This window comes from Microcaecilia unicolor, chromosome 1 (assembly GCF_901765095.1).
Source record: "Microcaecilia unicolor chromosome 1, aMicUni1.1, whole genome shotgun sequence".
Taxonomy (NCBI): domain Eukaryota; kingdom Metazoa; phylum Chordata; class Amphibia; order Gymnophiona; family Siphonopidae; genus Microcaecilia; species Microcaecilia unicolor.
In genome coordinates, this window is record NC_044031.1 from 174331133 (window position 1) to 174346456 (window position 15324).

Here is a 15324-nt window from a genome sequence, read left to right on the forward strand (position 1 = left end):
CCTGTACTGTGCAAAATATAAAGAGAGCAGGTATAAATTTCAAAAATTGATATATTCCAATCACATTAAGAAACAAAACAACAACAAAAGCAAAATAAGGTGCTACTTTTTTATTGGTTTAACTTAATAGTATAGTATACTGTCTTTTCTTGATGAAGGCGGTTTTGGCTTCTGAAAGTTAGCCAAAAATGTTTTAAAATTAGTCCAATAAAAGAGTTTCACCATTTTCCATTTTTAATTTTTTTTAACAATCTGTAGAGTAGATTAATACAGCTACCACACTATTTTATCCTAAATTTAAAATAAAATTCTTTTTTTTTTTACCTTTCTGGTCTGGCCTTTTAATTTTTCTAATTGTATTGGCCCCAGTCCTTGATTTCTGCTCCACCCCCAAGCACATCTCAGTGTCTCAACCATTCCAAAAAATTCCTTATTTACATCGGTAGCAACCATTTCCTCTATTCTTCCTGCCATCTCCTCTCACAACTCTTCTTTTACCTTTGTTTCTCTGTTAGTCACTTTCTCTGTCTTTAGGATGTAGTAGGACAATACTGTAAATATTACACCAGGCCCTAGAGCACCAATACTAGACTAAGCTGGAGTTTCCCTACACAGGAACTAAACACTAATAGAACTATTCACCTCAGTCTCACCTGCAGAATAAGAGACCATAAATTAGAAAGACAATAAATTAGAAGGAAACAGGCAGACAAAAACTGGCATGGAAATGTCTAAGGAAGTCAGACTCTTCTGCCAGCATCAGTTTCCTTGTTCTTCTCGCTCTTTTTCCTTCCCCCCTCCCCAGTCCAGCATTTCCCTTCTATTCCATCATTCTTGTCCAGCACTACACCCCTCTCTTGTCCCTGTGCCCTCTTCCCTGTAAATATAGTCTGGCATTATATCTCTTCCTCCTTCCCCCAAGTGGACCACCACTTCTGCCTCTGTGTCTCTCCTGTTTTCTTCCTACCCCTCCTGTATGGTCCAGCATAATCTTTCTTTTCTTTCCCTAACCCTACAAGTGGTCTATCATGATCGTTACTTCTCGCCACTTTCCTGTGGTCTACCTCCACTCAAACCTTCTTCTCAGATGTCTCTGCCGTGACAGCATCTGTCAGCAGGGTAAACTGCAGTCCACCATGGAGCAGTCACATTGCACGTCACTGTTGGGTCCCGCCCATACAGCAACAGGAAGCTACATCAGATGGGGGCGAAACTCAACAGCAACATGCAGCGCCTAAACACTAGGTTCCACAGTGGATTGCTGTTTACCCATCAGACGGAAGCTGTTGCTGCAGAAACATGTACAGCTGAGAGGAAGGGGGGGGGCAGACCACAGGGAAATTGTGAGAAGTGAAGATAATGGTGGACCACCTGAAGGGGGAAGGAGAGAACTGTCCTTCAGTGGGAGTTTTGGCTTCCCCAGTGGAAGTGTGGAAGATGACCAGCTGAAATCAGAGATTTGGCAGGTCTGTGGGGAAAGGGAATAAGGGGTTGCATTTCTTGGGCTTCAGGCTGGGGAGGCCTCCCCAAGCTGCTTATATGGGTGCCTGTGCAGGCAACTCTTTGGCCACCAGCATAGGGAGGCCCTGGGCTTCCGTAGCTACGCCACTGGTCTAAACATTTCAGTGTCAAAGAGTGAATTTCTATAAGCTGTCTGAGTTTACAGAAGAATTTTCTTATCAGGTTATTTATTTGATTCTCATAAATAAGTTTGGAGTCCAGAATAACTCCCAATACCTTAGGTTTGTCCTCAATTTTAAGAGATTCCCCTGAAGACAATAATTTCTTCTTCTAGGATTAGTCAGTCTCCGAACCAAAGTAACTTTGTTTTTGTCTAGTTTAATTTCAAAAAAATTCTGACTTGTCCTCACACCTAATATTGGGCTCAGTAAAAGAAAATATCTGCTTATGGTATTGAGGAGAATACACCTTTTACTGTGGGGGAAAGTGGATGGGACTTGATATACCGCCTTTCTGTGGTTATAATCATAGTGGTTTACATATTATGTACAGGTACTTATTTTGTAACTGGCAGTGGAGGTTTAAGTGTCTTGGCCAGAGTAACAAGGAGCGGCAGTGGGAATTGAACCCAGTTTACCAGGATCAAAGCGTGCTGCACTAATCACTAGGCTACTTCTCCACTCCATATGATCATTTTCTTAGCAATTTGCTAAAGCAGTCCAGAACAATTCCTGCTATTCCTGTTCACTTAATCTAGCTAACAGTAGTGAATGGTCTACAGCGTTAATTGCTGCGGAGACGTTGAACTGGAGGAGCACAGTCTGTTCTCCTTTACTCAGTGCTGCTCTGACAGTTGTAGTAAGAGCTAGTAGCAGTGTTTCCGTACTGTGCAGTAGTCTGAATTTGTGCTGTGTGTTCTGCAATATATCAAAAAAGAACAGATTGTATTATGTGTACCTCAATCCCTTTTTGTCCTCAATCTTCCTCTGTTCTCAGTGTCTGTCAATTAGATCAACCTTTCTTGGGCTTGGAGTTTTTGATAGCATCTCTCCTAATACAGTCATATAATTTTCTCTTGAAATTTACACTCAAGTTCCTATGATATTGGACTATAAGACAAATAAGGGATCTAGATGAGTAGCCAGAGGTTAGACTGACTATGATAGTTTATTGGCCAGGGTATTACTGGACAAGACTCAAAAAGGGATGAAGGAGTTAGTTGCCAAGTGATAGATAATACTTTGGACTACATTACCACTTTAAAAGAGCATGGCATTTCCAGGAGGAAGCTGTCCTCTTGGTTCATTGAGGTACATTTGTGAGAAAAGCAATGATTTAGTGGTTAGAAAAACAGTGGTGGTAATCTGATGATTCTTTATTATGCTAGAACCGGAAGAGTCAGGTTAGCATGTATAAGAAGTTCATAAACTAGGCAAAGGCAGCTTATTAACAGTAGTGGTATGGCAGGGATTTCGGGAGTCATTCCGGCTAGTGCATAAATTGGTTTCCACTGTGGCTAGCGAGTGGATTGTCTTTGGATCCTTCTGCACCTGATTTAGGAATTTTTTTTAAATTAAGGCTACATAATCTGTTGGATTCTAATGGGCCCTATGGTGCTACATAGTCCCTTGAGGACTATGAAGCATTTTCCTTCAGAGTACTGTATTTTCTCTTTATGAGCTGTCTTTTAGGGTTAGTAGGTTGGCACAGTTCTGCAGTTCACTATGGTTTCCAGCACAGATGTACAGAAGGTCACTGCAAAAAATTGAAGGGCAATTCATTGCTGGTCCCCTATCCAGCATTCTTGCTTAGGAATTTATCTTATGTTCTGACTTGCTGGCTCATAGTTTTTTGTAAATAGATTTTTGCAGGAGGGCTCTTCTCCTAGTTCATTGGGACATGTAGTGATTGCTTCTATTTAGCCAGTGTACCAGCTATTGGCTAATTATATGCATTCCCTTTCTGGCCAAATTGTTGAAGGTGGCAGTGTCTGTGCAGTTAGGGGGACATGTGGAGGGGCATTTTCAATATGTCTAAGTTTGCAAAACTTCCAAAAATTGAGTGGTGAACATAGACAAAATGGCTATCTATTTAGTTCGAAAATTGCCTTTTTCCTAGATGTTTGTGCTTGGTGCGTTTTTATTTTGGAAAATAGAACATCCAAGAGAAAAATGCCCAAAAAGCAACCATTTGGATGCCTGGGGTCATCATTTTTAGTAGACTGGCCACACAGATCTCATCTCATCAGAGTAATGGGGCAGAATATTGGGGGCACTGCAGTGGACTTCATATAAAAGGTCCTAAGTACATGTCTCACCATAACCCCCTTATATTGTATGGTGAGCTTTCCAGGAGCAGAAAAATACATACTGTACCTCACTGTATGATACAATAGCTCTCAAGCTTGCAGGTGTCACGTGTCTATATAGGTACAGTAGGTATTTAGTGTATTTTGGAGGGCTCACATGTACCACCACAAGTATACCAATTAGAGTTGGATGTGGACCTGGGTCCCCTTTGCTACAGTCCTCTCTGCAGTGACCAATAGGCTACTCCTGGGACCTGCTTGCTGCTCTAATTGGAATGGCCATTAAATATGAAACTGTCATAGAGCCTGGTATGAAGAAACAAGATGGCAAGCGATCTGCAAAATCCAACGTTGAGACAAACAAAGCAGATCAATCAGTGATATGGTTCAAAACTTTATTTTCAGAGATTCGCCCGACACAGACTGTATTTCGCCCACAAGGGCTGCGTCAGGGGCTAATAGTCCAAGCAGGACATGAGATTGAAACGTAAAAAACCAGCAGGGTGCTTTCCTCAATCACGGTGAGGACATCAGCTCAATACACAGCTGAGAGATGCGACCGGACTTACCCTGTGTATTGAGCTGATGTCCTCACCTTGATTGAGGAAAGCACCCTGCTGGTTTTTTACGTTTCAATCTCATGTCCTGTTTGGACTATTAGCCCCTGACGCAGCCCTTGTGGACGAAACACAGTCTGTGTCGGGCGAATCTCTGAAAATAAAGTTTTGAACCATATCACTGATTGATCTGCTTTGTTTGTCTCCACATAGAGCCTGGTATGTACTGTCACTGTCTCATCTTAGGGGGCTAAGGAGAGGGTCAGTGAACACTGGGGAGAGTAAGGGGGTGCTATGCTTTAATTCTTCCAGTGGTCATTTAGGGCACCTTTTGGTCGCTTAGTCGTGATTGAAACAGATCTATCCATAAACAGCTTAATTTTCGTCCTAGACGTTTTCATTTTGTTGCATTATTGCAGAAAAACATCTATCATTTGGTGCCACCCATGTCCCGCTCAAAACACACCCCCATCATGCCTCCTTGAAATTTGAACAAACTGTGGAGCAAAATGTCTAAAATCGGGGTGTCAAAAATTGCAACTTGGCTGTTTTTGAGAGGAAAACATCCTGCCACCGTGTGACCTTTTTTTGGATGTGTTTTTGTTTTGAAAATGAGTCCCTTGGTAACATAGTAAATTATGGCAGATAAAGACCTGAATGGTCCATACAGTCTGCCCAACAGTCACACTCATTTATCAAGTCATGATTAAACCAACAATGAATGTGATATAAAATACTTGATCATTGTCTCTTTCTGGCATTTCTGGGACATAGACCATAGAAATCAGCTCGTCCCTGTCCTTAGATTTCAAATACTGAAGTTGCTGTCAAAGTCTACTCCAGTCCGTCCTAAACCGGTTTGCCATATATAGGACCCAGACTGTACAAGCCTTCCCAGCACCAGCCTTCACAGCCAGAGTCGCTATCTAAGCACCACTTGACATGCAAGCACACATACAGCCGTTTACGTTTTGTTTTTTATGCCAGTCATTTTCTAATTAGAGATCCTCTGTGTTCACCCCACGCCTTTTTGATTCGTCACCATTTTTTCCTACACCACCTCCCTTGGAAATTCCTGGCATCAATCATCCTCTCCGTGAAACAGAATTGCCTGACATTACTGCTAAAGTGTACCACCCTGCAACTTCAATTCATGTCCTCTCGTTTTACTGTTTTACTGTTATCCTTTTCTCTTATTTGTTCCTATATTAGTACCTTTCAAGTATTTAAACATCTGTATCATATCTCCCCTGTCCTTCCTGTCCTCTAGGCTGTACATATTCAGATCTTCCAGTCTCTTCTTGTATGTCTTTTGATGCAAGCCCCATACCACTTTTGTCGCCTTCCTCTGGACCACTTCAAGGCTTTTTACATCCTTAGCAATGTATTATAACTTGGCACAAATAGCCTGCTTTTATTTCTAAAGATTTGAGGTAGATAACATAAAGAGAGAATAAAAATAATGTATACAAAATATTTTAAAACACCTAAATTAACAATCTAGTTAGACTGCTTGGTGCTGACTTTCTCTGTGATCTTGGGTAATTGTTTTCCTCTCCTTGATTTTTATTTTGCTCATTTATCAATTATTTTTTTGTTGGAAATAGTAATTATGATAAAATGTGTCCTTTTTTCCATTTCAGGACCTCTAATATAAGGTTAGTAGTATATTGTGAAATAATCTTAGTTCAGTGCCTTTCAAAAGTCTTCACACACTTGTATTTTTTTCACATTCTGCTGTCTTAAGTGCAGTTCAAATTGTATTAAAGTAGGAATTTGTTTCACTGATCTGCATAACATACTCTGCACTTTGAATGTTATAGAAATATTTAAAAAGTAGTGACTGTCACACTTCTTGAATTAATACATAGTGGAAACCCCTTAAACAATGCACGGCTGATACTGCTGCATAAGGTATGTCTTCCAGCTTTACCCAATGGGATGGTGCATTTTTGACCATTCTTGTTGAAAGCTCAAGCTTTTTCAAGTTGGCTGAGGATTTTTTTGATGGCCTCAGTCTTCAAGTCTTGTCACATTACTTTTCAATCCTGATTGGACTGTTTTAAACATATACAATAGTAAACTAACAGTGAGAATAGTATGAGGAACTTGTGGTTAGACTCATGACCTCACTGGCTAACTAAGATGCACCTGCTTTACAGTGATGGGAGCTGTGGTTCATATGTCCTCTGACTTTACGGTTTTGATACCAGAAGAATGTAGTTCTTTGATTCATAAAGAGCAGAATGGTATGGGCCACTAATATTTGCCCAACACAGCATCAGCAACTGGAGAGCTTGGGGGTGCAGATGGAGGTTGATTTATTTTTGCCCCTTCAACCAAAAAGATGGTGTTCTCAGTGGCGTAGCCATGGGATGAGCCCAAGCCCACCCAGAAGTGTGGTGCACCCTAGCCATCCACAGGCCAGGCATCCCTCACTACCTTCCCTCCCGCAGCGAAGGGATGCTGGCTTGTGAGTGGCTAGGGTGCATCACCACCAGCACACCTCTCCCTTCTTCTCACCCCTCCCTCCACCACTGCCACAGTACTTGCAGTTTACTTTTTTGGGCAGTCACTGGCAGTGATTCACACAGGCACTTCAGGGCCATCCCTCCGCCGTGTTCGGCCCTCACATAAACAGGAAGCTGCATCAGAGAGGGCTGGATGAGGCAGAGGGAAGGCTTTTTAAGTGCCCGTGTGAACTGCTGCCAGCGATGGCTCGAAATTGTAAGCTGGGGGGGGGGGGGACTAGAAGAGGCAACGATCCCTGACCAGTGGGAGGGAAGGCGGCGAGGGATGTTGGATTAGGGAAAGGCAGAGAGGTCCTGGACTTGTGGGAGAGGGGAGCTGGAAGGAAGGGAGAGGTGTGCTGGACTTGTGGGAGGAAGAGGAGGGCTGGAGGAAAGAGAAGCGTGCTGGACTTGTGGGAGGAGAAGGGCTGGAGGGAAGAGTGGGCAAAACTGAAAATAATAAGAAACAGCATAAGGAATGGCAAGTCAAGTGCAGAGCACTGATAAGGAAGGCAAAGAGAGACTTTGAAAAACAGATTGCGTTGGAGGCAAAAACACATAGTAAAAACAAAGGAAACAGAGAGTAGGGTTAAATGGTCAGTATCAATGGAAAAGGGTAGATAGTGGGGTTCAGCAGGGGTCTGTGCTGAGGCCGCTGCTTTTTAACATATTTATAAATGATCTAGAGATAGGAGTAACTAGTGAGGTAATTAAATTTGCTGATGACACAAAAGTTATTCAAAGTTGTTAAATCGAAAGAGGATTGTGAAAAATTACAAGAGGACTTTACAAGACTGGGAGACTAGGCATCCAAATGGCAGATGACTTTTAATGTGAGCAAGTATGAAGTGATGCATGTGGGAAAGAGGAACCTGAACTATAGCTACATGATGCAAGGTTCCATATTAGGAGTCACTGACCAAGAAAGGCGTCATCGTTGCTACTTTGTATCACTCCATGGTGCGACCGCACCTCAAATACTGTGTTCAGTTCTTGTCACCATATCTCAAAAAAGATATAGTGAAATTAGAAAAGGTGCAGAGAAGGGTGACGAAAATGATAAGAGACGGAATGACTTCCCTATAAGGAAAAGCTAAAGCGGTTAGGGCTTTTCAGCTTGGAGAAAAGATGACTGAAGGGCAGATATGATAGAGGTCTATAAAATGAGTGGAGTGGAACTGGTAGATGTGAATCACTTGTTTACTCTTTCCAAAAATACTATGACTATGGGGCATGCAATGAAGCTACAAAGTAGTAAATTTAAAACAAATAGGAGAAACTCTTTCTTCATTCAACGTGTAATTAAACTCTGGAATTCGTTGCCAGAGAATGTGGTAAAAGCAGTTAGCTTATCGGTGTTTTAAAAAGATTTGGGTATTCACTCCTAAATGTGGAAATCAAACTACTAGCAAAAATAATGGCCAATCGCATGAAAAATGTTTTACCGAAGTTAATACACGAAGCCCAAACCGGTTTCGTAGAAGGCAGGGTAATAGCTAAAAACTTAAGGAAAATTATAGGGGCCTTAGAGAGGAGGAAGTATAAAGATACCCCCTCCCTCCTCATAAGCTTCGACTCTGAAAAGGCGTTCGATAAGGTGCATTGGACATTCCTGTTTTCCACGTTAGAAAAATATGGGTTTGATGATCGGTTCTTATCAGCTGTCCGGGCTCTTTACTATAAACCAAAAGCGAGGGTGCGGGTCAACGGGATAGAATCGGAAGAGTTCCTAATACACCGGGGAACCCAACAGGGATGTCCGTTATCCCCGTTGTTATTTGTCCTATCACTTGACCCGTTGATCCGGGACATAATAAATAGTCCGACGGTACAAGGAATACAAATGGGGCAGGCCGAGTTCAAAATAGCAGCTTTTGCAGACTATCTCCTAGTGCTAATCACAGATCCCCTAACATCATTTTCAGCGTTAATGGAGATATTGAAAGAATACGGAGACTACTCAGGTCTTAGTCTGAACTTGATTAAGTCAGAGGCCTTAGCCTCGTCTGAGGCAGTGAGAAACCTATGGGATCATAATTGTCCTTTGAGCTGGGCTGCAGGATCGTTTAAGTACTTGGGGATCAAACTGACTATGGAACTAGAGAAGTTGCATGATCTCAACATAAATGCCATGATAGAAGAGACAAGAAACCAGTTGGATAGATGGGAGGGTCTTCCGATATCCCTGAACGGTAGGATAAATTTAATACGAATGGCGATATTCCCAAAATGATTGTATCTGTTGCAGACACTTCCCCTTCGATTGAAATGCAGAGACATAATGAAAGTCACTAGGGCCTTTAGTAGATTCTGCTGGGCAAAAAAGAAACCCAAAATACAAGCTAAAATGATGGTGGGGGGATGGAATAGATGGGGGCTGGGATTGCCAGATTTAGCCTCATATAACCAAGCTTGCCTACTTAGACACATAGGAGACTGGGTGGGCCAATCAAATGTATTTACACCACTAGAGATAGAATGTGAATATTTTGCCCCCTATGATGTCATCACCCTGTTGCACCTAGGACAAGGACAGTTCCCAGGCCCATTCAAATGCTGTCATCTGCTGCAGCCATTGTGCCTGGCATGGAGGACACTAGCCAAACACCTAGGGGGAACACCAGAAATATCAGAGCTGCTAACACTTTGAGGAAACCCGAACTTTGAACCTGGGCAGAGTAACCCTGCCTTTCTTAGATGGGAAACGCAAGGAATCACAAAGGTGGAACATCTGCTAAGAGGGGAGGGGGCTTTATAGAATTCGAGGAACTACAAAACAAGATAGGGAACACATGGGGAGACCGCTTTGCATATGTTCAAGTTAAGCATTACATCTTAAGCCTCAACCAGTCTGCGCGGCGGTCGAAACTGGGCTGTCATATACAAACTTTTTTTCAAACCCTCAAGGCTGTGGGAATGTCAGTTTCGAACATATACAGAGCATTGGTGAAAAGCACCCCTCCAAAAAATTTAGGATATATCAAACACAAGTGGGAACAAGACTCGGGGGGAAGCTTGGAAAGGTGGGATGTTAAGGCAACACTAGGACGTATCCCGGCACTTACCATAGATGAACGGCTAAGAGAATGTGGATATAGAGTGATAATGCGTGCTTATATGTCCGGACAACAATGGGGACATATGAATAATACAAGGGATGCGAAATGTGTTAAGTGCGCACATGAGACCCACACGTTATACCATGCCTTCTGGGATTGTCTGGGAGTGCGTGCTTTTTGGAGGCAAATCCAGAGGTTCCTGACTAAAACGACACAAACAGAAGTAGGGGGGACATGGGACCATTATGTGCTGGACACACAGCCTGCATTTAAAACACAGGCAAAGGGAGCTAGACTTTGGTGCTGTAAGGTCTGTTTAGTTATCATCTTGTCCCGGAAAACAACAAATTACGAATGCTCTTTCCCCAGTACAGGTTGGCATGAGGGGGGAGGGAGGGTCTATATGAAACTTGGAGCGTAAGTCTAGGAGGGTAGGGAGATGCAGAACATTGTAGGGGGGGAAAGTGGGATGGCTGGAGGAGGGGAGGGGAGGCAGGGAATGGGGGGGGAAGCAGAAAGGGGAACGACCAAATAACACCAAAAGTGCGTATTATTATATAAATGCGGAAGACAATCTGTGTTAAGGATAAGTAATGTGTTATAGCATGGATATATATGGCCCGGTTGTCAATAATATAATAGAAATTTCTGTTGAATCCTAGAGAGGGAGCCACAAGAGTAAGGGCTGCTTTTCAGAATTGCAGTGACTTTTTGGGTCACAAAATGTAGTGAGAACACATGAGATGAGACCAAGATACGGGTCTAGAACACTGTTAGAATCATTAAGCAACCTTATGATCATTCTCGTTAACTGCTAATTTGTTAGACTTGCAAATCTGGAAAGCTGGGGGGAGGAGGTAAAGGGGGGGGGGGTAAAACTTTTTCTTAAAAATGTTGATGGCAATTATTAACTCATTTGTATTACTGAAAGCTGTGTATTTTACTATACTTGTATTGAGTTAACTAGTTGTACATGCTAAGTTGTTCCTTCAATAAAAAATGTTGAAACATAAAAAGATTTGGGTAACTTCCTAAAAGAAAAGTCCATAAGCCATTATTAAGATGAATTTGGGAAAAATCCACTGCTTATTTCTAGGATAAGCAGCATAAAATGTATTGCATTGTTTAGGGATCCTGCTAGGTACTTGTAACCTGGATTGACCACTGTTGGAAGCAGGATGCTGGGCATGATGGACCCTTGGTGTGTCCCATTATGGCAACGCTTAGGTTCTTGCAAAAGTGGATACTGTGACAGTGAGGATCTGGTTTCTAAGAATATTCTCTGCATGAAAGCCCTGCAGCGCAAACTGCCACTCAAAACACAGGCAGAAGAACCAGTGGCATAGCCAGAAAGCAATTATTGGGTGGGCTAACAGGTTGGGCTAACACCTGCCACTTGATGCACCCATGATCTGCCCCACATCTACCCCTCTCCCAATAATTTCAGTGAGAGTGGCAGTCCTGGTTTGAGAGGTGTATTGGATTTGTAGGAGGAGGGCTGGAGGGAAGAGAGAGATGTGTTGGACTTGAGGGCGGAAGGGAAGGGAGGGGTAAGCTGGACTTGTGGTAAGAGGAGGAGGGGGATAGAGGGAAAGGAGAGAAGTGCTAGACCTGTAGAGGGAGGAGGAGGGCTGGAGGAAAGGAAGAGAGCTGCTGGACCTGTGGGAGGAGGGGTAGGGGTTTGGAGGGAAGGGAGAGGTGCTAGAACAGCAGGAGGGGGAGGGAATGTAAAGGGAGATGCCAGACCAAGGGGATGAAGGAAGAGGGAATCAAATACTAAACCCATACCGGGAGGGAAAGTGGACAGGCAATCAAGCAAGCAAACCAGATGCTGGAAGGGGAGGAGGGGAAGGGAAGGGAAGGGAAAGAGAGATGCCAGACCAAGGGGATGAAGGAAGAGGGGATCAAATACTGAACCCACACTGGGAGAAAGGGAGGGAGGGTAGGCAGGCAATCGAGCAAGCAAACCAGATGCTGGAAGGGGAGGGGTAATGAGAGGGAGAGAAGCTGGATGGGGTGGGGTCAGAGAGGAGAGAGATACATTGGCATGGGGAGGAAGAGAGGGGAGAAGCTGGACAGGGAAATATAGGGGCACAGAGAAAGGAAGATGCTGAACATGGAGGAAGATAGAGACATGAAGATGGATAGTGGACATAGAGAGAGTAGAAATGTCAAATGGATAGAAGACCTTGGTGTGTGAGAAGAGAAGACAGAGGGAAGCAGAAACCAGAGCCTGGGACTAGCATGATTTGAAAAATAAAATGACCAGACCAAAAAAAGGTAGAAAAATAATTTTATTTTTCTATTTTGTGATTAGAATGTGTCAGATTTGAAATGTATATCCTGCCAGATCTGATGTTAAACATGGCTGGGGCCCAGGGCAGAAATTTGGGAGGGGACTCCAAAGCTTACTACCAGGCTGCACCTTCTTCAGCTTCTGGCAGGCTTGGGGCTCTCTCTGGCTAGGGGGCCAAGAGCAGTTGCCCTAGTTGTAACCCCCCCCCCCCCCCCCAAACACCATCCGTGGCATTTGCTATCATTACATTTTAGGATGCGTACAGTGTAGGAGAAAGTGCATCTTTCTATTTCTCTGGTGCTGTACTACATGCAACGTCTGGCTTCTTGGGATTTCGATGTAATTTATGTTTATAGTTTGTGGTCACTTATTCTGTTTTTGTCATTTGTGTTCTGTGTATGTGACCAAGGTATGCTGTTAGCATGAATTTTCAATGTACTGTTCTGTAGTAATTTGGCTTGTTCAGTTTTCTCGATAGATGTATTGATATTTAGGGCCCTAAAATATCATACGAAGGATCATTGTTTTGGAAGTTAGTGCTGTTGTTGCTCTAGGTTCTGGGTGACTTTTTGTTTTCTAGATTTGTGTATTACTTTACAATATGCCTGTTATTGAAATAACACTAGAAGCAATTTTTGTATGGTGAGTTTTATGAGAAAATATCCTAGCTCTCCTCTGCATCCACTGTTGGGGGAGAGCCAGGGAGTTCTGTGGATGCAGAATATTTGTGTGTGTGTGTGTGTGTGGGGGGGGGGGGGGGGGGGGGGGAGCATATACGAGTTGGAGGACCGTGGCTCAATGGAGGACAAAGTGTACACCTTCAACATAGCCTGCAGCCACTGAAACCAGGACTGCCACTCTCACTGAAATTATTGGGAGAGGGGTAGATGTGGGGCAGATCATGGGTGCATCAAGTGGCAGGTGTTAGCCCAACCAATAATTGCTTTCTGCTATGCCTCTGGTTCTTCTGCCTGTGTTTTGAGTGGCAGTTTATTGTGCTGCAGGGCTTTCATGCAGAGAATATTCTTAGAAACCAGATCCTCACTGTCACAGTACTATACACAAAGAAAAAATAAAAATAATTTAAAAAATACAAAAACTCTCCATTCACAATGCTTGCATACATATAGAGAAAGTATACATCTAAACAATAAAACAAACACAAAAATCACCCATTATAATCTTTCTTTGTAATCTAAACCAATAAAAATGCAAGAGAGGACAAATAACATCCATACAGAGCATTCTTCTTATCCAGATGAAGTCAGCTGAAACAACTATGATTTAATCTATTTTGTAAAGGTTAGCAGGTTTTCCTGTAACCTAAAATCAAGAGGCAGGGTGCTTGAAAGATGAGGGGCAAAATATGCCTGCTGATGTGTCATTCCACCTTCACTCTTTCACAAATTGGTGGGGGGAGGAAGAGAGAAGGGGAAGAAAAAAGGGGGCAGCATGTGTTTTTCTTTAAAGGTTACAGGTAAAAGCTAAATTCAATGAAGTGATTAAGGCCAATTGGTATCAGTGGGCCCGGTATTCAGCCAGCGGTGGGCAGTGCTTTTGCTATCCACCACTGGTGTTAAACCCAGATATTCAATGTTGTGCAGTTTCTGGCAACTGGCATTGAATATCCAGGTTTTTTTTTTTTTTTAATGCTAAAAAATTAACCAGTTATGCTGATAGCGCTAACTGGCTAACTTTTTAGCAGTCAAAGATAGGAAAGCTATTTATGCGGTCCTATTTTACTGCTAAACTTATTTGGTTAGGTGCTGAATATCTGCGCCTAACCAGATAAATCACGTGATATAGCCGGTTATGCACTAGGAGCTAACCAACAGTATTCAACAGGTGATAACCAGTTATCTCCCACTGAATATTGCTGGTTAGACGCCGATATGCTATTTAACTGGTCAGTGGCCATTCCTGACTGGCTAAATAGCGCTGAATATTGGAAGGAATGTGTTTAATTTAAATATCTTCTGGGCTTCTCTCTTTTTTTTTTTTTTTTTTTGTAGCAATAATTTTCTGCATATTGTCCCTTAAGTCTTTATTTATAATTATATGAGACAAAGAATGTGATTCTCCTTTTAAAATATTGTGTGACGTAAGAACTGTTGAGCCCACTAGGGATTAGATTGTGAGCCCAGCAAGAACAGAGAAAGTAACTGTATATAATATGTAAAGTGCTTTGCTTGTACCGTGGAAAGGCGTTATATCAAAAATCCGTGACTCTTTTCATATCATTTGTGAGCCCTCTGGGGACAGAGAAAGTATCTGCATATGACGTATACAGTGCTGCGTACTTCTAGTAGCGCTATAGAAATAATTATTAGTAGTAGAATTTAAATTATTTCTCTTGTTTCTGTTTTAGTGTGTTCCTGGCTCAGAAGTAGCTTTGCGAATAGGAGGAGATTTCTTTTTTGATCCTCAGCCCTGGGAGTCTCCTGTGAACTTGGTACTGATAGCAGGGGGTGTAGGAATTAATCCTTTATTGTCCATACTGCTCCATGTAGCCGATTTGCAATCAGCCCAACAGAGAGCAGAAAACAGGTTCGAAATGGGCACGGTGAAACTGTACTACAGTGCAAAAAATACAAGTGAACTGCTGTTTAAGGTAAAGTAAGAAGACCATATTCTGGTTACAGTGGTTTTTGTTTACTTTGTTTCAGGCTGATATTTATTTAAAAGTGCTTGGGCAGTCAACAACACTACTGACCACATTAAGTGTGTTTGGGGTTTGTTTTGTTTTTCAAATTGTGCAGCACTTGAAGGTCTAAATTAAAACTGTTATAGTCTCTACATGGTCAAGGTTATTGATACCGGGACAGGATTTGCAGCAGTGCTTCAAGTTATGATTTATTAAACTTGATATAACACGCTTTATGAGCACACAGCAGAATGGTTTATGATGCAGGTTGTGAATGCCAAAATTTGACAAGACAGAGTAAATACAAGAACAGCCAGAAACTGAGCTGGTAAACATACAGTAATTTCTGTGTTTAACTATAAATGTGTAAATAGTAGTATATGGTTTATGGTTTATTAGGTTTAATATACTGCTACTTTGTGATAACACAGCAGCGTTAGAGAGAAAGAGAACATCATTTGTGATAGAAAGATAAATAGTGTTTTGTTT

At 42.3% G+C, this 15324-nt stretch overlaps 1 protein-coding gene across 5 annotated transcripts in view; it reads left to right on the top strand.

Moving 5' to 3' along the window:
* Window positions 1–15324, top strand: part of LOC115469837 (oxidoreductase NAD-binding domain-containing protein 1-like) — a 114150-nt gene that overhangs the window by 70694 nt on the left and 28132 nt on the right. For all 5 annotated transcript variants that reach the window (XM_030202583.1, XM_030202550.1, XM_030202566.1 and 2 more), the window contains exon 6: window positions 14560–14802. In XM_030202583.1, coding sequence (XP_030058443.1) covers window positions 14560–14802 — 243 coding nt within the window. The remainder of the gene's footprint in view (window positions 1–14559; window positions 14803–15324) is intronic.